Source organism: Parambassis ranga, chromosome 18 (genome assembly GCF_900634625.1).
Source record: "Parambassis ranga chromosome 18, fParRan2.1, whole genome shotgun sequence".
NCBI lineage: Eukaryota > Metazoa > Chordata > Actinopteri > Ambassidae > Parambassis > Parambassis ranga.
The window spans coordinates 3,156,712-3,182,309 of record NC_041038.1 but is presented as its reverse complement, the minus strand read 5'-3'; the positions used below and the strand labels follow the sequence as shown (position 1 = coordinate 3,182,309).

The 25,598-nt window shown below is 44.0% G+C and overlaps 1 protein-coding gene across 2 annotated transcripts; it reads right to left on the bottom strand.

Annotated features, from left to right (window-relative positions):
• Nucleotides 1-156: 156 nt before the first annotated feature.
• On the bottom strand, nt 157-25,401 carry kirrel1a (kirre like nephrin family adhesion molecule 1a). Of its 2 annotated transcripts, none has more exons than XM_028429619.1 (15): nt 25,144-25,401; nt 11,242-11,391; nt 8,857-9,006; nt 8,615-8,772; nt 8,382-8,532; nt 8,002-8,107; nt 7,766-7,914; nt 7,438-7,565; nt 6,215-6,341; nt 5,923-6,023; nt 4,245-4,461; nt 4,047-4,154; nt 3,679-3,806; nt 3,291-3,404; nt 157-2,214 (listed from the first exon to the last, which is right to left on the bottom strand). In XM_028429619.1, the coding sequence occupies exons 1-15, from the start codon at nt 25,187-25,189 to the stop codon at nt 1,552-1,554; spliced, it is 2,496 nt and encodes an 831-aa protein (XP_028285420.1). In that variant the 5' UTR covers nt 25,190-25,401; the 3' UTR covers nt 157-1,551. The 2 variants fall into 2 exon arrangements, with proteins under 2 accessions (XP_028285420.1, XP_028285421.1); XM_028429620.1 differs by having other exon boundaries at nt 3,291-3,368.
• Nucleotides 25,402-25,598: the final 197 nt, after the last annotated feature.

The window sequence follows — 25,598 nt, the reverse complement described above, 5'->3', positions numbered from 1 at the left end:
CACATACCGTATACACATGCATACAAAGGTCCCACGCAGCACACCGACTGGCGTGGTTTACAGTATGCTCTCCCATACACTCATTCACACATCTATACAAACACGCTGTACAAATCGATGTGCGTGCCAACCCCCCCCCCCCCCCACCCCCCTGATCTCTCTCTCTCTCACACTCGCACACCCACACACTCACAGTCATACACTACTACATGTCAATACTGTGGACCACCCTTCATTAAACCTCTCCGTACACATTCTCCTCTGGCCGTTTTGGCAGACAGACAATGAGGAATGATTCAAAATTGAAATGTATGACATGTTCCCCTATAAGGCCACGCTTAACCCAACAACTGTGTTTTTCTCTCCGTCTGCACCAAGCTTGTAGTTATGAGCTCAGAGAAAAAGGCTCCTGCCTACAAAAAATGTCTGGGAATGACTCAAGGCCCCCGAGCCTGGTTTATAAAGCAACAGTCGCCAATAGAAGGAGCTTCTACTGCATATACATGGTCTAAGGTGAAAAACAACATTAACACTTGGCACTATGTATCTTTTATACACTGATACACCCTTCATTTGTGAAGTATATCCTCAATTCAGGCTCTTCTGTTGGCACAACTCACCCTTTCTCCTGTCTCAGTGGATTACACTCAGGCGAATGCCTGAGTTATGTGCGCTCACGCTCAAACTTTTGGTCCATACATACACATTACATGTTTTACACTGACAAAAATAATTCTGTAATGTTAAAAAATAGAATACAAAGCTCTAGTCTGGTGTGCAAATAAAAAGAAGACGTAACACAGATATAGATAAGGGACGTCTAAGCATGAATACTGTAGATGCAGTGCAAAATGATGACGACCCTCCCAACCCTACTCCCAGCAACCCCCCGCACTCCTCCATCCTGCCCAACAGGCATGATGGCAAGGACTGCTGTACACAAGGGCATTACTGGGATACTTTATATGTGCTCTATGAATAAGACAACCAGCAAAAAAAACTTTTAAAATGGCGGCCAGAAATGACTTCCACTGGTTGAGGTCTCTCCCACTCAGCGTGTACCATTAACAGTTTGCTTTAAGACGTTTCTCTCATCATTTTACAAAGTCAATTCATAGCAAAGGCTATGGTTTCCACAGATCTGTGATCTCTCGTCCTCTCTCGGGTTCTTGCTTTCTTCCCCAGTCTTGATTGTGACTTGCGCTGTTTGCTCTTTTAGAGCTCAGATTTACAAACACATTGGGAATTAAGGAAATTGTGAAATTCCTCACAATCCCTTCCCTGTCTCACTAAAACTTCTTTTCCACTCTTGCTCTTTTTTTTGCTCTCTGTGCCCCTGTGTCTCTCATGCCCTCCCTGTCTCACAGGCATGGTTTTCTGACTTTGTGCATGGGTGTGATGTTTTTTTGTGTGTTCTGCAGTTGTGTAGGGCGTGTTTGTGTCAGCATGTGAAAATGTGTGCATGTAAATTTGTGTTTTTAGGTGTGACGCTATTTATAAGATGCTTCCTCATGCTCAGCTAAGACTGTGAGGTGGTTACGCGTCTCTGTCTCACACGTGAGTCTGCATTCTTTGTGTGTGTCTGCTGTGGGAGTAGTCAGAGTGTTGTGAGGTGTAGGAGAAACGAGTGGAGCTGCCATACTTCCCTAGTCCAGTCTCTGTTCCAGTGGGAGGTGGGCCCCCTGGGCCAACCCCGACGCCGGGGCTCCCCACCCCAGACCCCACACCATACATCTCATAGGATGGTCCGGCCTCTAGAGGGGCCAGGCTGGATGGTGCAAAGCCCATGCGGTAGGTCTGGTAGTGTGAGGGGTATCCATAGTTGTCATAGGCCAGCTGGGAAGTGGAGTCCAGGAGGCTACAGTCTCCAGGGAAGTCACTGGGTGCGGGAGCAGGATTAGCTGGAGGCTGCTGACTTTGGCCTCCACGGGTGAAAGTATTGAACTGGGCGTAGCTGATATGGGAAAGTCTGGAGGGCGGTCGGGGGTCATAGCAGGCTTGTGGGCGGCCAGGGGATGTGAGAGGGCCAGGGGGAACGGGGGCTCCACCGCTGGCTGTAGCTCCTGAGCCTCCAGTGCTGCTGCTGATAGATGCTGCACCCCCTGGAGTTCCTGCTGGAGAGCGGTAGTCAGAGTAGTGCATGGTGGAACGGGAGGCGGGCCGGACTTCGTCATGGGTGGATGCTCGAACGTTGTAGTAGCCGTTGGTAGGATCCTGAAGAAAGAGAGATGAAGGAAAAAGAAGTGGCCTTTAAGAAAGGGTGTCGTTAAAGGTTATGTGTTAAGATTTCTAAGGTCACAATGGCTAAGGATGACCAGAAACAAGGTTTCATTTGTTGTGGAAGGTCAGAGGAAACACTGAAATACAACAATATTACTTTTTATCCATATACTAGCATGCAGGTGATATATAGTGCGAGACATGTCACATGAAAACTTTGCAGCATTAAATTTGATTTCAAGCTTCCATGTTTCACCCCAGGATCATCCTGCAGCTTGGATCCCTGCCAACATGCAGGGTTCACATTCAGGCTTTCTGGATGAAGAAAGGTCTCTCTACTGACTACACCCCCTTGCAGAATGCACTAATGGTGCCCTGCCATGATTCCAGCTTTCTCATATGCAGACTTCTTTCCATACCCAAAATGTTTTTCATTGCTTAGGTGCTTGAGGCAGTAGGAAGGAAAAAAAAACTGGCTGAGGCTGTTGTCGGGCGTGATCTACCCACCTCCTGGGGTGGATTCATGTCTGTGTTTCTTCAAAGTGATCCAAGGCAGCACTCCAGCTAGAGGGGTAGTTTGTTTGCCCTTACAAAATATTCATAGGGGGGAGTTTCAGAAGAACATTTTGGCAGCATTATGTGCGAAACTACATTCATCACCTTAGACCAACCCTACGGTGTCAAATGTATAAATGATTCAAGCCAGCTAAATGGGCAGATTGTGCATAAATTTCACGTTATTTTTTTAACTTTTCCACTGTGATTTTTTTTCCTTTTAATGATTGCATTGAGTGAGCTAATATGCTCCATAATCAAAGAAGCAGGTTGCTTCACAGTTGGTCTGATGGTGAAGGGCAGAGAGACCAAAGAAGCTCCAGCAATTAGGGCCAGCTGCACTGCAGAATATTTTTATCTTAAATATCCTACTCTTATGTTCTCACACATATGAGTATGTGAGAGTGAGAAGTTTAAAGGTCTATTAAAACATTAAACTTACATCCTGGCTTAAAGTCATTAACAGCCTACCTCTTGAATATAAATAACTGTTTCTTTCATCTGTGCAATCTCACCTTTAGGTCATACTCCTGGCGGGTGTCCAGAGTGTCACTGCGGAGGTCAGACTTGAGCTCTATGTCATCTTTAAAGGGCTGATTGGAGGGAGAAAAGGACACAGAGGGGAGAAACTAAACCATCAAACAAAACAAAAAAGGAGAGAAGGTACCACAACAAAACAGAAGAGGGGAGGAAGTAACAAAGTATGACAGGAAAAGAGAAAATGGAATTAAAAGTGTTAAAAAGGAGCAGTTACAGGGGAAATCATGGTGTTTGTTTTTAGTCAAAAGGTGCAGTGAGCGTAGGGAGAGGTTACTGAGTTAATCTGAGGCTTTTTTCCTACAACTACCGGCTGTGTAAACAGTGTCCAACCCAAACACACACACACGTCCTGCTGCTGCTCACCGAGTACATGGCCTTGACCATGCGCGAAGCTGTGGACACGCTGCCGGAGTCTTCCTCCAAGCTGTGGGTCTCCTTGTTTATCGTCTCCACCTTGATGTCAGGCTTACCCAGTGTGACCCCACGCCGACCTGGAAGCAAAACACGGTGAAGTTGAAAGCAGCTTGACACGCGTTTGTCAGTCAGTCAGTGTGTTTTCATGAGCTGAAGGAGTAAGTTCAGAAGGGGACCAAGATCCATATGGTGGAGGAGAAAGATTTATTTTGGTATAATAAGGAGTTTTGGCACCGCAACCCTCCACAAGACCACAAAAATAATGTATACACACTTCTTTATGCTGACTGTGAAAGCACATGGAGAATATGACTCACTGCCTTTGCGCTGCCTGTAGAAGATAAGAACAAGAACCAACAGAAAGATGAACAGCAGGATGGTAGAGCCCACCGTCCCACCAGCTATTATCCCCACTGGAACCTCCTCTGTAATGAGAAAAACAGAGTTAAGGATTGCAATATCTTTCCCTCATTTAAAATTCATAAAACTGAAATGAAGCGTATTTTTTAACACACCAGTCTCCTCAAGAGTGATGATCATAGTGCCCGGGCCGAATGAGTTCCAGGCTGTGCAGTTGTAGGTGGACAGGAAGTCAGATTCCATCACGTTGTTGATGGTGAGGGTGGAGAGGACGCCGCCGCCCTCAGCCGACGGTTTACTCTGCTCCACTGTGTACCTCTCCAAGAGCGTCCCTTTCTCCTTCTCCCACACGTTCTCCTTCCAAGCCCACACCTGCAGCACAAAATTGTGAAGTCATATTTGATCCAATGCAGGGGAATACATATATTATAGCAAGAAAGGTTGGCTTATTTCTTAGCTACTGGACGCTATTATTAATGCACAAATACTCTATATAGTTAATTATTAAATCACAGTTGAGTTATATGCATCCATTGATAAAATCACGCATGTACAACTAAAACTGCATTTACACATCGTATGAAATTATTTGCAATTGAAATAATTATTCGAAACTTGCAGCACAGTTAATTGGCTCATGTGTGGAATAATCTATAGAAAGTGTAAGAGTTTTAAGGAAAAATAAATTTGTATGTATAAATATTTATATGATACTTCTTGCTCTTTATGTTGCCTTTTATAACTACACCTGACTCAACAATGTGATTTGCTGAATAACAGTAAATAAATGTTCATGACTCTGAACCGACATTCAGGGTCACTCAATTTTTGTATCCAATGAAACGCTTTGTCCTTATGCATAAAATAAAAAATATAATAAAATAACAAAGAAAAGAGTTGCATTCTATTGACCTTCTAAACGTGATTGAAGGATTTCATGTGTAATTCAACACAACAGTGCAGTCTGGATGATTAAATATTTAGTGAGTAATTATTGGCTGTGTGTCTGTCTTTTTCAAACACATACTGTAGGAATGCATGACTGTAAATAGGCCACATACACATGTAAACACAACACATCACACGACTTCCCACAGCAACAGTTTGTATGTTTCAGTGGAAAAGGATGTTGGTGACTGAGCTGGCGAGAATCTTGCACATTCTCTAACTTTAAAGCCACTAAAAGCAGCTGTATTATTCAGCACTGAAGTACTGTACGAAGGTGAGTTAATTATGCATAAGGCCACATGTTCCCATAATCTCCCCACTTATTCCAGAGAAGAAGAATCTCCTGGCTGTTGCGTTTACTGGGACAACTGTTCCTCTCCAGTCCTTTATATTTTATAAATCTCTTTCCGTCCCATCCTCGCCACTTGCATTAGGCGCACACGCACGGCGAGTCAGAATGGATCAGTCACAGAGGCGGGGGGAGCCGAGGAACTACTACTACTGTGTTTCTGTGATATAGCCAAGCACAGAAAGCATCCAGGCTGATTTCTGACGCAGAGCTAAAAGCGGACCGGCTTAGTGTTAGTGTTGGCTTGTTTATGTGATGGGATGGAGGAACATTCTGGGAGAGTTTCAGGGTGAGTCACCACTCAAAAAGAAAAGGGGACAGTGCCTAAAAGCATTCATGCTACAGCAAAGGAGTCATTTAGAAAGAGAAAGGTACAGTAACAGTACCAATACACCTTGTTGTCAGGCTAAGAAGTACAACCTTGTGCTCTTTGTGACCAAAGCTTTTCTCTGTTCTCCACTTTTCTTGACTGAATAATGTAAGGTACTAAAATTTGAAGATTTTTATTCAAAGATTGGTGCCACGTTTCTACTTACTATCTTATCTGGAGGAGGTGTACTGGCTATGTAGCATTTCACCTCTCCTCTCTCCCCCCTCACAGCATACTGGACAGGATCACTGGAGATGATGGGTGGACCTGCAGGGCCAATAATAAAAGAAACCTTAGCAAGAAAAATTAGAAACCTAACCATAAATTCTTTCAAAGAAAGATGTTGACCCACCACTTTGCACAGCATTGTTTTTCAATAACTGACAAGCTGACCTTTCTGAAAATACGAGATTTACATACAAGCACTGATACATTAAATTGTGTGGATATTTTCTGACCGTTGACTGTGAGCATGACCTCAGTCTCTCCTACTCCAATCCGTGGGACGATGGCCTTGCATACATACTGGCCAGCATCCGCCTGGCTCACTGACTTCAGATACAGCTGGTTACTGTTACTCAGAACCTGTGGGGGAGTGGAAAGTGAATACACATATAAACAAAGCAAATGTGCAAAACATCAAGAGGGGGGGGGCACAGAATTAAAAAAGCCTGCATGGTTATAAGATGTAGAGGCTAATGCAGAGGCAGAGGCTAATGTGCTATTGTACATCCACCATCTAAATAATTTAAAAGATCACATTGCATATATTATTTGAGTGCATGTGTTCAACCCTCTGGCTAACAATGCAAACTTGCAAATTTGCGTTAAAGCTGCCACAAGGTTTTGTAGTTGCCTAGCAACCGCATCCATCAGGAAATTAGCAGTGTGAAAATTATGGCTAAATATGTAACCACCTAGAGAGAGAAAAATACCTGAACCAGAGTGATTATACATTTGTGGGTGTTAGCCAAAGGCAGATGTGTAATAAAGCAGGATTCATTGCTGTAAATGTGTATATTTAGCTCTTCTCTTATCTTAGCAGACTGACTAGAAAAAGCTAGCAAATTCACATACCAGCACCTCTAAAGGTGGAGCCCACATGTACACTTCAGGTTTAAGTAGCTTACACAAACAAGCTATCAACACACATTTGGTAAATGAATTGCTGGTATCTTTACACAGTCTAGCACAGTCAGCTTCCTGACAGATGTCTGTGCTATGCATTCTCTAATTGTGCTTCTAGCTGGTTGAAGACTGCTATTGTCAGAAATCAGAAAACATGTGAGTCGACCAGCAAAAGGCACTGTGCATGAAAAAACACATCAGGATCATTTATGCAGACAGATATTGGACATCGCTGAGTCCACATCTGATTTAATGAGACACAAATGGAGTGACTGTTTTTCAATTTTATGCCCAGGGCAGCCATGTTGTTTTTAGGAGCTTGGGTTGTTGAGATTTTGCTGAACTTTTGGTTGAAATGTCACTAATAAACACCTTCAAATGTCCTATTTGTGATTCCAGCTTCTAGGTTCAAATGGGTTGCAGCATATGAGCATAGTCAAACAATGACTGACAAAATATTTTTAAAAAATGTCTACACAGAGAGATGGAAGTGACCTGTAAAAATGGCCTAAATACACTAAGAAGAAAGGAAAACTGTGTTTCATCTTCTTACCATGTTTGAACCCTTTTTGAACCAGGTGAGCGTGAGTGGAGGGTTTCCAGCCCACTTGCAGTTGAGGGTGACATCAGAGTCGACGTCTACTGTTTTGGGCTGCGGCTCTACCAGCAGGATGGGACCAACTGGAGACAGAGATAGATCTGTGAAATATGTTCTCTGTTGTGTTTGAGTAATAATGCAGTAGGACTAAAAGGTAGAAGCTGCTCTTCACAAAAGAAGAAACACAACAATGGTGGCTTATTTTATCTCTCTGACTTCACTGCAGTGAGTGAAGTGGGCCACAAGTGACAGAACAAGGTGAGATGAATACTGTGTGACTCACAGTGAACGTCCACCAAGATGCTGACGTTGGTTTTTCCCACAGCATTGAAAACCAGACATGACACAGGCTCAGTAAAGAAGGAGTGGTCAGCCTTGGTGGTGAACACGCTCTCCCTTGCGCCCTGCAGTACCACGCCGCCCTTAGCCCACCTATGATTTAAACACATATAACAATGTTCTCTTAAAAAAATATGCATTTGTTGCACAATGTGGCTTGTAACTGAGAATGAAGCAGACCTGTAGCCCATAATAGGAGGGTTGGCGTGAGCCTGGCAGGTGAAAGTGACTCTGTCCCCTTCCAGGACAGAGCGAGGCTCAATGGACAAGGTCACTGTTGGTGGATCTGGAAGCGAGACAAAAAGAGAGAGAGACTCACATAACAATAGCCTTGCTGCATCTAACACATGCTGCAAAGTGGAGGATGGACTCATGCAAAATGGCTGCCATGCATGACTTAATAACAGCAATAAAACCCTTTATCTGGTGGCGGATGTTACACTCAAAGTTATGAGGCCTGTTCTTTTTAATTAGTCATAAATGTGATAATAATGATTTATGTAGCAGTGGTAGGGTTATAAAATCATATATTTTTGGCAGTGTGATAAATCATCACTTACGGTGCACATTTAGAGTGACGGTTGTGCTTTTGCCAGTGGGAACAGCCAGGTTGGTGGCCACACAGCTGTAGTTCCTTCCAGTGTCAGTGTCAACAGGATGGATAGGCAGATAGCTACGTGTGGTCACCCTCTTCCTATCTGGAAGCACCTCCTAATGATGATGAGGACGGAAAGAGATTTTAAAAACACGTAATATGAATAAGTGTGTGTCAGCCGTCTTTTTTTAGACCTACAGTGGTGCTGACAGCCCCGTCCACAGGCAGGCCATCTTTAAGCCACTCAATCATGGCAGGTGGTTTCGCCCCTCGAGACACACAGCTCAGGTTGTAGGACTCCCCCGCATTCAGCAACACCTCTGGACCCCCATCGATCACCGGATCGTCTGGGGGGACTAGCAAAGAGAGGGCAAGGTTACACACAGTCTCACACAGCTCCCTCAGACATATGAACAGACACACGGTGCACACAGACATACTGAGGACAGTGAGTTTGGCCCTTCTAGACCTCAGAGCAGCATCAGGGGCCTGGCACTCGTACAGGGAGTCATCAGACAGATCAGCCGACAGGATCTCCAGGTTGTACTGGCCCAACTCCTGGACACGCAACACACGGTACCTGGGCCAGGCTGGAACACACACGCGCGCACACACACACACACAGGATAAATGTTAGCTTCCCATTTGTCCCAAATGAAAACAGTTTATTTCCTTTTTTTCTTTTTATCATGATTTGTGCTAATGCTGACAATAGATGGCTCTTCATCTTTAAAATTTCAAACATCAAATACTAACATCCCAGAGGTCTCATGCCTAAGGCTCCTCACATTCCCATGTAGTGTGCGACACCATGCAGCCTGTTGCAGTTCACGCTGATTAGATAATATCAGATCTGTGTCACACCTGAGGTGAAATCAGACTTTTTCAGCATCAGGACACCAGAGCGACGATGTGCACAAAAACAACCACTACACAAAAGCTTTGTTTTACCACAGTTGCATGACGCACACACAACACTCACATACAGTCTTTCCTGTCCTGTCCTCCCTCTCCCTTCCCCCCTTCCACCATCACAGCCCAGCTGTGTCACTGCTGTGCATTCTCTCCATTAGGTGGCGCCCATGATCTCCTTTACCAGCTTGGGGGGGGGGGGGGGGGGGGATGAATGCATTATGACAGCAACGTTTTAGAGGACTCAAATCGACTCCAGTTCACGGTGCAGAATTCATGTTTGTTGCCCAGACGTAGATCACATGTGAAAGTCTCTGCCGCCACTTCCATGTGCAGCCTCTGAACTGAGCTGTGCTGTGCTTGCCTAACCTTGCACGTCCTTGTTTCCTGCATTCATTTGTGCATGTGTGTGCCTTGTATATACGTGCATTTGCATGTGAAATGTTGAGGGCGAGAGAGCGTATGAAAAGCCCAAAGAAGGGTGGGGGGGCAGAGGGGACAGAGACTCATACACAAACAACACACAGACTGAGTGTAAGCATGCACGAGTGACCAGTGTTCATTCAGATGTTTTTTAAGGCTTTGGCTTGAAGCACTGAACCATTACAGTAATAGTATGATTAAACAAAAGTAACAAGGAGAGAGAAAGAGGAAAAAATGGAAAAGTGACTAGCAAGGACAAGGGAGACAGAACACGAGGACTGGCAGAAAGAGGAGTTCATGAACTAAGAGTGTGTCAAGCAATGAAGCTAAAGACAGACAAGTAAGACACGTGAAAAGAGGAATACGAGAGAGGGCTCAGTACAACAGAGGTATCAGAAAGAACAAGAGGGAGAGAAAGGAACAACAGATCTTAGAGGAGGAGGTCACAAAGGAATCGCCTGACAGAGGAGAGGAGAGAGGAGAGGAGATAAATGGTGAAATGAGTGCAGTGTGTGCAGAAAAACAATAACAACAAATGCATAGGAACAGCATGTCACAGAGGATGCAGCCCCCCTCTCGACCAATCAGTTAAAAATATGCCCATTTGTTTTGACCAGTAATTGCAGCGCCTCAGCACTGCCCTTTGGGCTAATCAGTGCAATTCTGAAAATGTTGCAACACAGCAATGAGGCGCATCATTCTTCCCCCCCAACTTTTGTCAATGTCAGACCAAATAAAACTGGGAAATGACTGAGGACAAAAATGCAGAGAGAAAAACAAGGGAGAGCAGCGAGGGCAGCGGGAGCTGCATGGTGCGAAGGCTATATATTAGTTGATGAATCATCCTTTCAATAAAATTTAGTCAGTCAGTGTCACCCACTGCTGTTATGACAGATGTGATGATGTGATGTTCTTCAACCAAACTGAAGGCTGTCAGTCTGCTAGAGGTGCCAGAGGGAGTTTAGAAATTCCCATCAAACTCTGGACGACATGTGCAGAAGGTGGACAAATTTAGCTTCGATCTAAATGTGTGCACATTTCATCACGAGGGGATATGGTGGGATGTTATGGTAGTTTAAAGTGGTAATCTTGATCTTAATCTTTGTTGGTTATTATTATTGTCTTGCATGATACACCAGCAGTGCCTGGCATAAACACTCAAGAGCAGCACCTTTGTGGTATCTGCAGAGTTCCAGTGTGAGCTTGGTGCCACAACATCTATGTACAACTACATACAACTATGATCATAACATCATGACATTATAACATCATTATAACATCATTATAACATAACATAACATCATGACATTTTATGTACTTGTAGAATTAAGAAAGTCAGAAAACACTTAAGAAAACTTTCTATAGCCTCAGAGGTGCAGAGTTAAACGCTACCAGCAGCGTCAGGGAAAATATATCAGCTTAAAATAATCCATCATCATCACATGCTCAACACAGTGAAGTAAGCCTAAGGAGGGTGTATGAAGCCTCACCCCGTAGGTCCTCTCCGATGCCCAGAGCCAGGCCATCTTTGGTCCACTGAACAATGCCAGAGTAGTTGAAGACAACACAGGACAGGATCACCCTCTGGCCCCGCACCACCGACTGGTCTGCCGGCTCCTGAGAGAATCTCGCTGTCCACGCTGGAAGAACATTGGAAAAGAAAGAGAAGGATAAATTTGGGGACTTTCTCATTTTCACTGTGTGCACACTGTAGGCAGGCTACTGTAACATTCACTCCAACAGAATAGATATAGTATATTATAGCATCTGTCTATAACTTTAATGGTTAATTGATAAAAAACTTCATTTCCCCAGCAGCAATGGAAAGCCATAATTACCACCTTTGATCATACAGTGGCTCGCGGCCATTAACTGAGCGCTGCCGAGGAGTAAAGAACATCGTGGAAAGACGGTGGTGTCAGAGAATAGGAAATCAGAAGAAGAAAGAGAAAGAATGAAGTGGAGGAGGTGGTAAACGCTGACTCAGGAGAAGAGAGCTTGGAGATCAAAAAGACAACTTCAGCCATAGGGTGTCTCACACCCCTTTTCTTCTCACTCCTGACTTTTATTTCTTCAAAACTCTCCAAGCCCTCCCTCTCGTTTCTCTCCCTTTCTTCATTCCTCCCTATGAGTCATCTCCTAGGCTTCCACTCCCCAACCAAAAACTACAGTGGCTGTCATTGTCTCACTCTCCTTCTAGTCTGTAGTCCACTACCACAGCAGACAGGCTTGTGCCATGCAGGCCCACTGACCATCTAATATGAGGGAGAAACAAAGAAAAAAGCCTGCTCCACGCTGTGGGACGACAAGTTGTAATTAGCTGTCACTTGAAGACGTGACACCCGTACAATAGACGAGGAGAGGCAATCACTGTGGAGGATTTGCTTTACATTTTTTCCTCTCCCACTTGCTATTTCCAAGAATCTCGTACAGTAGATCATTAACCCACTGCTGCATTGTACAACCCTCCTCCTCCTCTGCCATTGCCTCTCTCCTTCTGTAGACTCTTCTACGTCCTTTACCTAAATTGCTTTGCCACAGTTGCTGCTTTTCAGTCTATATGTATGCATCCCTACTCACTGCCTTCACTTCGTACATCTATAATGCTGTCTATGAGCGTCCTTTTGCCTGCACTGATTTTCCTCCACCTCTCCTTCTCTACAGTAAGTACACACTGCTTTCTTTCTATATACATATATAATGCCGTATATGTCCTTTTACCCATAATGCTTTCTATTTCTGTGTTCCTCCTCCTTGCTGGTTGGAAGGGGGTTAGAGGCGGACTGTCACAACTCATTTATCACATTAAATATCAGCCCTCCAGCACTTTCTCTCTCTCTTTCTGCCTCACTTTCTCATTCCCCCATTCAGCCGTCTCTCACTTTTCTCCCTCACTCCCTTTTCTTCACCTCCTACCATTTACATCTCTCCTTCTCACTTGTCCTCTCCACTTTTTTATCACTTGTTTTTACCCTTCTGTTTCCCTTACACTTTCTCTCTCTCATTCCCTCACACTTCTCCCTCAGAGCCCTCCAGCTCTTTTCCAAAAGGTCCCCATCTCTCCCTCACTCTCACTTTTTTTAACAACAGCCATATGCCTCTGCACCCCACCTCTCGCCTCTCCCAGAATGACCCTTAGTCCCTCGCTTTCACATTTCTCCATCCCTTTCATATAACACAGACATGCACTCTACCCCTATCATGTCATATTTGGTGTGATTTGCAGAGGTACAATATGCCTGATAATACAAAAGAACCCAGTCATGCAAAAAGATTTCCGTACCAATCACAACAATGGCTTCTGACAGTGCAGCACATTAATATTCTGGAGATAAAGGAGATGTGTGAGGATACACTGAAAAGGGAATCTGATGCAGATGGAGCATTGCAGCATGCACACCTAGAATAATTCAGTGCTCAGCCAAATAAAAAAAATATGTATCAATCCTTAATTTGCTCCCCGAGGAATGCTCAAACCGTCTGGATTAATGAATTAAAGCAAACAAAGTATGAAAAGTATGAAAGTCAAATCATGTCTGCACTCTGAAAATGAACCAAAAAAATGAAGTGTTTTCATGCGAAGGCTGCTACATAGCTCTTACATTTTTCTCCAGTCCCATAAAAAAATGTTTAACCTTTCTTGCGTATTTTGCAACTTGGCTAGTTTTAAACCGTCTGTAAAGAAATGTATTAAACACACGGTCCATAAACAACAGAAATGAGGTGTGGGGTAAGTAATTTGTCTTATCTTTAGCCTCCTCTTAGAAATGGGTGGGGGCTCATTTGGAAAAAAAATAAAAATAAAATAACTTCCCCCACATTGCAAGTCCAAAAACAATTTTTCGCTCTGTGTTTGGTTTGCACCATTTCCTGAAGGAAACACCAGACTTCAGCTAAATGCTTCACAACAGCTTATTTTGCTTGTCTATCATGTGTCACTAATGTCACAGTCAGTTTGAGGCTGTAAGTAAGCAAAGCAGTGTTCTTCACTGTAAGAGAGTTACAACGAAAAGGGTCAATTTAAAAACACATTTTCATCTTACTCAATTTGTAATACATGATGCATCTTAACGCTTGTGACCACACAGAAAAAGACATTACTATTGGCCACTAGTGCTGAGGATAATTAAATCTCTCACCTGTGTGCAAGTTCTTTAAAGTCATTGTGTTGGTAGTTGGTTGGTTGGTAGTAACACAACACTACCCCCAAACAAGAGATTCTGTTCAACTTCATTCTTTAGCAGATTTCACCGGCGCAAAACTTGCAATAGGTTTGCTGGTCCTGATGTGAAATGTTAAATCAAACTTCTAGCTGCTAAGTTACATGGAGTGAGCGTTGACAGCATTTTCTCTCCCTGTATTCTTGTCATCTATATCTATTGGCATGATGTAAATCTAGAACCAATATGATGAAAAAGGACTAAAATATGCTCCATAAATTCCAAAGTCAGGTATAATTCTCTGCAGGATTCATATTATGAACAGCCCCTTACACTTCCATTCGTTATAGATTATAGCAGCTTTAATAAGTGTGAGATACTTTATATTCCCCCATCAGTTTCTGGTATCAGTGCATAAAAGCTAAGCTTTGCAAGATATGAGCTGAGAGTGCACATGTAAAATGCAGAGGTAATGACTGTATGCATATTTAGCATAATATTGCGGTTAAAATAAATCCATTATATATTATAAAGGTGCAATACAAGTGATCTGTAATTTCCTGTTGCATATTTCTCAGGATAATTAAAGGAACATACTGTGTGGATTTATACCATCGCAAAATGCATGAAAATCCTTTTCACAGATATACATGGTGTAAAGAGAGTTTAGCCCGCAACCTCGACAGTAGCCTGAGGGCAAGCAAATCCTTTCCGCCACCACCCCAGATATGCTAGCTGGAGGTATTCCCTCAACTGCCTCAGTAAACCACAAACATAATCCAAACTGAATAGTTCTAGAGTGGAATCTGCAGAGCAAACGCCCATGCAAAGGATGAGGACTGAAAACACTGACTCATTTAAACATGTGCTCATCGCCTTCTGATTTCCATATTACCCAGTTAACACTTGTCAACATGAGTGTATGTGCTTGTGTCTGTGTGTTTAAGGACGGAAATCTACATGCAGAGAGAGGAGTCAGAGCAAAGGCAGGAGACAGGAGAGTGTATGCAAGGGAGCTTGTATTCTTTCATTATGTGGGTTATGCTGCAGTGACAAATTTAGAGTGTGTCCTGATTTCCTTGAGTCACTGATCCCCAAGATACCACCGGGAGACTCCGAGCACCCTGTCCACACAAGGAGTACGGTCACGCAGGACTGCGACCATGACCACATGCACATGGACACACACACACACACAAACAAAAACAAGCAGCACAGATGACCTAACCTTCACCACATGGGCTAACCATTTCCTGTCAACACGCACACAAACACAACCACTCTAGACCCCAAACATATAATTGACATGGCACGGGGCGGTTTCTTAAACATGGATTACACCAAAACTCGGAGTGCACCGTGAAGTTTATGGAGCGTCTTCATCTACATTGGGAAGGAGTCTCCGTTTGGTCTAGGATTAACTGCGGCCCTAGTCAAAGTTTGGAAAGGGATTAGGATTAATCTGGGACTGAAGACAACAGCTCTTGCAGACACTGAGACACCAACCTCTGCTTGTCAAAGCAGATACAAAGCCAAAGGCAAGCACACAGTCACTGAGTGACTCACCAAAAGCATGGCCACACGCCGCCATGGTGTGAACAACCACAGCAATTTAGCCCAAGAGCGCCTCTTGCACCATGCAGTGGTGTTTTAATAGCAAGGTAATGAAGCGTCAATTTGTTCCTGAGAATTACTGAAAGGGTTTATGCATGCAAAGATGTTTGGAGCTATTTTTAGTAAGTGTGCTGCTTATATGCCCCTCATTTCCTAATTTGCCACACACTCTGCTGTAAGGTGGTGAATGTCAAAGCTGGTTTTTCACCTTTTAAATGCAGATTTCACTGTGTGGGACAGGAAGCAATCCTAGAAGTGATGCTACACAGCAGACAGTTCTGGGAAAGGTTCTCTCATGGCATTCAGTCTCATTGAATTAGATGCTATTAAATAAAATGCCATTTGTATGGATTGTTATGCATCGATCTAATTATCTTTGTGTCTGGCCCCCGCCCCGTACCCCTCTGCACCCCTCCAACAAAGTCCCCCTGCCTTCCTCTCCCTCGTTTCTCTCCAGCCAATCCCCCGCTTCGCCTGGATCACAGACTTGCATCACCATAGCAACAGCTGACGTGTAAAGTAACTGCCCAAAAAAAGTTTTCTGTACAAGCGTCTCGGTGAGCGCACCCTTGCATGTGCATCTGTGTGTCTGATGAAACCCTCCCTTGTGCTCGGTACACCCATTTTTCTGAAAAACATTTTTCAATGACCTCATCTTTTCTCCACCTATTCAATTAATAGGCAGCCGAACTGGTCTCTCATTATTTCTCTCTCCCAGCCTCGCTCCCTCTTTTCACTGTTAGTCAATCCGCTCCAAATTGATTCTGTTATCTGTCTAATTCCATATCGCCGCTGTGTGCGGCCGATGTGTCGCTGTTATGGAGGGGCTGCCTTAAAATGAAATGCAGGAACAGGAGAACAAAGAGACGGCAAGGTCCACAGACACAGAGCTGTGACGTGTGACGGAGGATGACATCATTGTTTTAGGACAAAGTTGCAGCCATAGGAATCGTGCAGCACTGAGCCACCCACTCACTATTTTGTGTATATGACATACATGAAGCCGTCAGTCAGTGCACGAGCCAAACTCTTCACAGTGTGAACTTTTTAAGTTTGTATTTAATTCAGAAAACTCCTAAACACACATGATGCTTTTTCTAAAAAGCTGTAAATACACTATATAGCCTATACATGAATTATTCTCTATATATGCCATCAATATAGTATAGATCATTTTAGCTATTTTAAGTCAATAAAATTTATGAAAATAAAATTAAATGATGAATAAGTTAGAACAATGAATAAAACAATTAGTCCATTACTGTCAATTAACATTAACTGACTAATTGATTAATCAACCAACCCTTTTAGCTCTTAAGTGTACCCGTACACAACATAGTTTCTCCATCTATTTATCTGGCTGCTCTACCACCTGTGCCTGTCTTCTCTCAACAACATGGCCGCCTGGCAGGATGGCCATAATAACTCATCACCATGGTGACGGTGCTATAGGAACAAGCTGAGAGACATAAATGGGGAAAGGCAGGGACTGAAAGGAGGCGACCCACTGAGCATGCTGACACCGTGTCAGTCAAACACAAAGGTGTCTCCTGGAGGTGGGGACAGAGCAGAGGAAAGATTAGGGCAGAGGGGAGAAAGAGCCAGAAAGAGACCGACTCAGAGACTCCTTCCTTTGTTTGCCGCATTGTCTGCCTTCTCATTCCCTTCCTATGTCATCCTACCTTGCTGTCCTCCCCCTTACTTGCAGTTACCGACCTCTTTCTTTCTTCCTCTCTTTTGTGGCCTTGCCCCCTCTCATTCCCTATTCATTTCCTTTTGTCTGACATGCATCTTACTTTATCACTCACTCCCTTCTTGGGCTACCTTTCCACCTTCAAACACATGTGCATGTTTATGCCTCAATCAGCCCTCCCTCTCTATCCCTACTCTCTATTACTATCAAAATGGTTGTTGTGGAAACAGGTTTATTTAAAAATGGTGGAGGAAAAATTATTCCTTTGCTTTGTCTGTTTTTGATATCACTTTGCTCCTGTGAAGGTGTGCACACTAATTTTCTATGAATGTTGGTGCGGGCAGAGTGTGTGTGTGTGTGTATTTGTGTGTGTGTGTGTGTGTGTGTGTGTGCCACCCTTTCATTCTCTGAGGCTTCTCTCGTGCACAGATTTCACATCTGAAGAGCTTTATTTGTACCAAACCTCTGTTACAGGCATTGTTACCATGGCTACAGCCTGTGAGGACCACTGACACAATGATAGACACAGTGGCCATGGCAACCCTGGGATCAGTGGTGGGTAATATGATAATTCATGGACGAGGCATCTGACACATTACGGCCACATGAATATGCTCAATCGCTGGAAAGCCGGCCCGCCGCTGGTAATCCACAAGCCTTTGTGCAGCCAACGTGCCGAGTGGCTGACAAAGAATACTCTGCTGTAACCAAGGGTGACCAGAACTAACAATAGCTGTCCTCTGGATAAGCTTGAACAAGGGGATACATACATATCAAGCTGCTACTCTGCAGTAGTGCTCTGTGTCTAGCTTGCAGTGCGCAGGTTGCCACTGAATTCAACTGGCACAATCAATATCATAATGAATCTATAATTTCCAGCAGTGGTTCCCTATTGATCATCGCGAGCAACCCCATCCCTAAAGCCACTCCGTCTCCAAAGACCATGTGATCCAGTAAGTAAGCACCGCACCATCAGCTATGACAGCTTTCAGATGGTCCCTCAATCACGTTACAGTACGGCACCGAGAAGGAATCCATGCAGGACTATTTCACAAGCGGCGTCTCGTCAGTAAATCACCTCTCCCAAGGTCTGCTTTAATTCAATCCAGTGCAATCTAATTTTATTGGTATGTACTGTAGCTTCTTGCAATGTCATCTGTCACAAAAACCATCCCATAAAAGCTCGGGGCCTTGACCTCCTAGAGTGCAGCAATATTCATAGGGAGCCCCTTGCCAATATCACCAGCAGTGCATACTGTCGCTTTGTAGAGGAGACTGCTTTGTTGATAACACCCTAAAGGACTAAAAAGCAAGGTGAGTGGGGTAAGGATAAATCTGGGCTGAGCACTTTAGTCAACAAGACAATAAAGTCTTTAGATCCCATTACATGAATCCTGCTCTGTGATGGTAGAATCCAGTTGTTCATAAGCAATACATACACATATGTATTTTAACACAAGATAAAATGCTTTTTATATACATGTTGCAATCGTAACAATCACGTCCAAAGCAGACTTATATACACTTGTATATTTACGGTTTGAGGATATGAAATATCCCACTCTATCTCATATGAATATTTGAAGGTCTACAACACAAAATGTATTTAATTGATTGGAAAAACTATCACATGTCTTTTCTCTGTATTTTTTTCTTCCAAATAGCCTATTTAAGACAAAAACTAAACAGTATGATCCAGTCTTTCCATGTGGCAACATTAGTTAAATTTAGGCAACAAAACTACTTAGGTTTACATTAAGTACAGAAAACTTTTTAAGGCTGCCAAAGTCACAAGTTTCAGCGTCTCACATAATTCCGAGCCTTAGTCAACAAACAGTAAATAAACAGCTGCTGTCCTTAAATGATTTAATTTTCTAGAAGAAACAAGTCTGATTAACTAACTTTTAATATAAGCGTTAAATTAGCATGAGCTTTTTAAATGCCATGGAGGACAACACTCCAGTCCTAGGTTAATGAATAAAGACCTGGATCATGTTAAACAGCTGTATACAGCCAGCCTTAACTGCGCTCACCATCCTTGTTTGGTCAGTAATGAACCAGGTCAAGTCATCTAACATCAGTGCTCTACGTAGCTTGCAGAAGAATGGGATACATTCAAACAGACAAGAGAGGTCCACATACGTTTAGCTGTTTATCAACTGGAGATGACTAACTAAAATGCAAATTAGATTAATTCTACTCTACATCTCAGAACACGCAAACACTGGGTTAAGGTAAGCCTCCAGGGTATAGCATTAAGTTGGCAGTTGCAGTCTTGACAAAATAATGCATCTGCACAACATTGTTTTAATGACTAGCCATTGATGATTATTACTACTAAGAGATGGCTCACTCATTATTTGTAGTCTGCAACAATTTAGCCTGCAGGCGGATATATTACATGACGAGGGGACGGCGAGCGTTGCAGTGCTGTGGTTACCGATTTAGTTGGATGGCTGACCCTAATGTTGTTATCATAAAGAGAAGATGGATGGAGCGGGTCAAATCTTTCTCTCTCTTTCCCTCGCCCCTGTCCCTGCCGAGGAGCAGAGACTGGGAGAGTGGAGAAATGAAGTGACATCATCAGCGTCAGCCACATTCCTGCAGAGGGAGGGAGGCGAGGAGGACGGGGGAAGAGGAGAATGTCCCAAAACTTTTGAGGTTACAGGACCAAGACCCAACCCCCCCAAACACACACACACACTAACACGCTAACACACACACATTCCCCTTTCCTCAGCATATGTGTGCATGTTTTCCAGTGCACGTAACTGTGTGCATGTGTGCATATCTGTATGTGTGTATCTGTGTGTGTGTTACAGTACATGGGCTCCTCTTCCTCATCATGTGCTCCCTGTTTTAATTCATGTGCTTCTCCTCCTGTCCCCTCCCCCACTGCCTCCCCCACTTACATACCCTTCCCCGCCATCACCTCCCCCTCCTCCCCTCCTTTCTCTCTCCACCGACCAGAGGAATGCAAGAACCACATCTGGAACTTATTAGAGAGCAAGAGAGAGAGAGAAAGGGGTAGATGGAAAGAGAAGAAGTAATGGTGGTGGGGGTGAAGGGGTGGGGAGAGAATCTGGAAAAAAAAGAAGTCCAGAAGGGGACAGCAAGAGAGAACTTTGGTAAGCAAAAAAAAGCATCAGTTTGGGAGAGAAAGTCAAAAAGAGAGCAGCAACACCGATTAATGGCAATTAACCTCAGTGGACAAGGGGCAGGGGAAGAGCTCGGCTGGCACCTCAGATGTGGGTTCAATCACTTGCGATTCCAGTTCAAATGTAGCCTTTGAACCGGCCTGGACCATATTCTGTCTGAATGAGCAGCTTCACTGTCCCCACTGAGGGAGCAGCCAAGCCTGAGTAATAGTCCCTTTCTCTCCGCCGCTGGCCTCCCCGACCACTCCTCCTTCGTCCTCGTCCCTCTCTCCTCTCTCTCTCTCTCTCTCTCTCTCTCTCTCTCTGTCTCCCGGCTTGCTTTTCCTTTCATAAAGCACAACCTCCTCCCGCACTAGAATACTGCCCCCCCCCTCACCTCACCTCCTCAGAAACAAAACAAAAAAAGTCTAATCACTCTCATTTAAGCATTGCCCACCTGCCCACAAGACTCTTTGTCCCCTCTTCTTTTTTTCTCTCTGTAACCAACCTCTATCACCCCAAATTGGTCCTTGCTGCAGAATGTGGCCCGTGCGTTTTGGAAAAACAAGGCCAATAGATGCAGTCAGATGTGATAAAGTGTTCCTGTCTTGCTCGGGGGACTCTGCATAAAGAAACATTTTAAGGGGAAGTTTTTTTTTCTCCTTTTCTTTTTATAACTTGTATGCCCCCAGCCTGTCAAACACAATCAGATTATGGGGACTTTAAATCCTGAGGCTTCACTGGAGAAACATTCAAGTCGCTGTTGAGGACGCTCAGAGGATATCTCTACACTTTTGATTGAATTTATCTCTGACCACAAGTTTGATTATCTGACTAAACACTGCTGTACTCCATGAGGATCATCTGAAAGCCTCTGTTTTTTCTCCCAAGCACCACTTCAAAAAGCATTATAGGACATTAGTGTCCAGAAGAATGCCCTTAAACAAACATATCAACTGAGTGCAGCAATCAATGTGTCATACATTGACAAACACCCACCAGGACAGGAATTTGTTGACTGAATGAAACTCAGTGGGGGAACAACAGGCGTAGATGTACATTATAACAGTACAGACCCCATTGGTGAGCTTTACAGCTAGTTCAGTGATTGCTTTCAGTGGCTAAAGTCAATTAGAGATGCTTTTCTGTAAATAGGCTTCATTCAAATCCTGTACAAACCGTGACCTGAATTCACATATTAACAGTAGGATGCTGCAGAGCTGCATCTCACTCGCTGGGATCAAAATTAAAAACAGACTTCTGCCTCACTACATGTGTCACTCCAGATCTACACTCTGAGCTGGAAAGGGTTCAGTATAGCACCGCAAAACGGTTCGTTAGCTTTTGAAAGGTTTTCGAAAAAGCATCACGCCGGTATAAATAGTTCTATAAGTGGTAATCCACTCACAGGATCTTGACAAGTTTCTGTAGGTGGCACTTTTTTTCCTATACAACTACTGTTCATGTTTAATCTCTTCTAGCCATTATCTGAGCAGAAACAAGCTCTCCCAAGTGCCGCTTTAGTGGTTATTACAGCTCACTGTGTCTCTCCATCCTTTTGTTGCCAACTTCAGCGCTCAGATTCCTCCTGATCTGTGTGAGCTTAATGAGACCGAGGGTTTGGTGATGTGAGGTTCTTCTTTTATTTATCATCAGGCCATGAAACACTCCACTAGCTGTGTGTGATATGGGATTTGCCCAAGAAATGGAAAAGAAAAGAGTAGTCCCAGCAACATCTCGGGCCACATTTTTGGAATTGATTTAGTATATGCTACAGATTATCACTGACAAGACCGCATGAAATGTGGTTTTCCTAATTCTTTTTTTTTCACAGCCCACTTATTATTATTATTATTAAACAAAACAACATAGTAGAACCACTACTTTCCTGATCAAAGAACCCCTGAGGAACCCTTCTTTCTCTGGGTGTAAAAGCCCCCTGAATGTGTCTGACTCTTCCAACATCTGAATATTTTCATTGCTGAGCACAGCGCAGGAATCCGTCTGAGGTTTATGATTCACAGCTCGGCTGTGTGATTCAGAGACGGAGCATACAGTACAGGCAGCAGCGGCAGCGGTGGCTCATGGCCTGGATCTGCACTAAAGGACAGAGGCTGACAAATGGCACACCTGCATTGAAGCTCTTTGTCCAAGTCAGCACTTCAGAGTCAGACCAGGGTCTCCGGCTATAGGTGCAGTGCTGCAAGTTCAACCTCAGGGCAATAATACTCATTAGGAAGTTAAGGGAGTCCGGTGATTGATTATGCAGTAACATTTAACAGCTGCGTTAATGCTGGCGCTTGCTTGGGACTTATTACCAGGTTGGTATGTAGATACAAGGCTGGGATACTAAATCAATCACTCCTGTGGTGTACACACATACTGTAGTTACTCCTGTCTGTATCACTGAATACACCAAAAGCTTTAATTAGCTGCTTTGACTAATAACCATCTTATCATTAGCACTAGCAGGCAATTACATGTGTGCAAATTGCAGGCTATGGAATACTGTTTTAGTACTCTAATAAAGAGATAAGACACTGGGCGCTCTGAAAAAAACCACGTAAAATAATACTGCTTTCACAATGGACACAACACCCACTAACATCTGGCTTTTTGTTTTCATTAGAAAATAGCAAAATCAACATTCATTTGCAGGTCAAATGATTCTGCAGTGTGCCCTTTTTACATTTAAAATTTGTGTGTATATGCAGTCTTATAATTGCAGAAGAGATGCACTGAAAAATGGTCACAAAATAGCATTTCATATTAAAATCATTGTCAGTCTGAGGCAGTACATCTATAGCTAGTCATTTTGTATGGAAGTGAATGTCAGTGGTACCCCTACTCCACCTTTTTTCAGTGTGTTTTTTACTCCAAACAATAAGCAGTCCCGTATCAGCTCCAGCTCTAATCATCAGTAACAACTGAGTGGACACACTAATTCTCGCTCCTTTTATGGTGTGATGCTATGACACTCTTGTCACCTGTGTCAGTTACTTGTGCAACTTTTATCACCTCAAATGCCAAACACACACAAAAAAACAAAGGCAGATGTCTGTGAAAACCCCACAAATACACATTCATTTTGCTACAACTAGGGTGTACATGTTTTCTCTTCTGAGGTGATTTGAATATCAGCTCGCTCTGGATTACGTCTTCCCCTCTGATTATCTTTTTGCAGAAATCACAGAGCAACATTTGAGACCTTACATGTATTACAGCATTTTAAATCTTACAGAACAAAATACACCCCTGCTAATCTTGTCTTGGGGAAAGCCTTTGAGAACGTAAAATCTTTGTATCTGAGAGCGCAACATGGAGTAATAATGGATTAGACTGTTGTAACAGTGCCACAACAGACAATGAGACACATGGCTTCACACGTAAATAGGCTGTGTGTGAGTGTGTGTGTGTGGTGCACGCTGATGCACATCTGTAAGTGCATGTGTCACTGAGCTAGTCATGTGGACTGAATGGTTGATGAGTGGACAAACAGGGGAATAGCATGTGACAGTAACATGGGGTCTCAATGGAGAGAAGGTGGGGGTTGACGGGGGGGCGGACAACAGTTTCCAGATCGTGTCATATATGAATCCATAAAGCGCTTAATGCTGTCGATGAAAAGAAACCTGCTCCTGGAGGTTATTGTGCGCTTGTGTGAACCCGCATCAACGCTCGCTGGGTGGATGCTGAGCACGGCAAGCAAAGCAGAGCAATACAAAGCCTGGCAGACATGGTGACATCATCCTTTTCTATACCTTCCCTTCCCCGAACACGCCCCCTACCTATGATGAAGTGGTGGACTGGACGGCCAGCAGCACAGCCGTGCACGCTCCCGGTCAACCAAGGTAGACAATGGGAAGAAAAAATAGGGGAGGATTTTTTTTTGAGGCTGCATGACCACAACCTGCACACAGATATGCCTCAATCAAACAGGTACCATAGAGAAATTACAACCATCGTCTCCTCCTTCTCCTTCAACCTCCTGTCTCCTAGCAACTCAGCTACAGCTGTGATTATCATAAGCCAATAGCCTACCTGGCACCCCACAGGTATGGAGGGGGAGCAGATGCATGTGAGCTGCTGCTGCACACACCTCATTGTTCTGGTGAAATGCACAGAGGCAGGGTGAAAGCTTTGGATCAGGCACACACAGGTAAGGGGGGGTGCGGATGAAGAGAAGGCAGCTTTTCACTAAAGAGGCTGGTAGCAGTGGTGTCACTGACTAACAAGCCATTCAGATGCGATAGCAGCGTGGAGGTGCTGCTGGCATGTAGAGCAGCGCTGGTCAATCACTGTCATTCCCGTCACGTCCTCAGCGCCTCACCACGGCCCGTCTCAACCAAACGGCACTAGAGGGGTTCGTCATATGCAAAAGGTCATTTAGGCCGGTGGGCGCGCGGGCACCAGTCATGTTCAAGTTGGACGCACGCACGCACGCGCTCAAGCCACCGTGGCCAGAGGCGCGCGAGAATCATCTTTACAAAAGAAGAAAGAAAAGTGTGGTGATCCATTGCTGCGGTGCGGACACGCGCGCTCAGACAGAGCTGCACGTGCACGAACACGCGCACGCCTAAGGTGATCCATTGCTGCGGCTCATAAGGGAAGGCTATGAAATCATGTTGTATGCCTTTCCCATTTTCTCTCCGCACACACACACACTCACAAGAATGAATACCAACAGACGACTGTGTGTTTTTAAGCCTTCGTAGCTTCACATAATATTTCATATAAACAGTACGCAGCCCTCTTTTATGCGTTAAAAAGGAGAAAATGCAGCCTTACCAGTTTGGAAACTCAACAGCAAACTCAGGAGCAGCAGCCTCTGCATGGTTCAGCCGACCAATAAGTCCGTTATTGGCTCAAACCTCCGTGAGGACAGCATCAAAAAGCGGGAGTTTACTGACTTTAACAACAATTACATAAAGAACAATAATCCTCCTGCGTCGCCCCTCTTTGTTCGGCTGAAGTCGCTCAGCTTTTACACCATTTCACTGCTTTTTCTTGTACCTCTGCTCTTCTTTGCTCTCCAGCGACAGTCCGTGTTCTACTCTACTCGGAGGCAGCAAGCACGCGGCAGTGACACATCGCACATCCGGTCAAACCTTCAAAATAAGATACAGATTTAAAGAGATGGAGGCATTTTATTCAAAGTAATAACATTTTGTGTAGTCATTTCTTACAATTATATTATACTGCAATTATATATGTGTGTGTGTGTGTGTGTGTGTGTGTGTGAC

Coding starts and splice junctions, on each gene's coding strand:
- kirrel1a (XM_028429619.1), bottom strand. CDS start 25,189: ATGCAGAGGCTGCTGCTCCTGAGTTTGCTGTTGAGTTTCCAAACTG. Junction 11,392..25,143: donor GCTGTTGAGTTTCCAAACTG/GTAAGGCTGCAT, acceptor ATGTTCTTCCAG/CGTGGACAGCGAGATTCTCT. Junction 8,108..8,381: donor CGTCACTCTAAATGTGCACC/GTAAGTGATGAT, acceptor TCTCGCTTCCAG/ATCCACCAACAGTGACCTTG.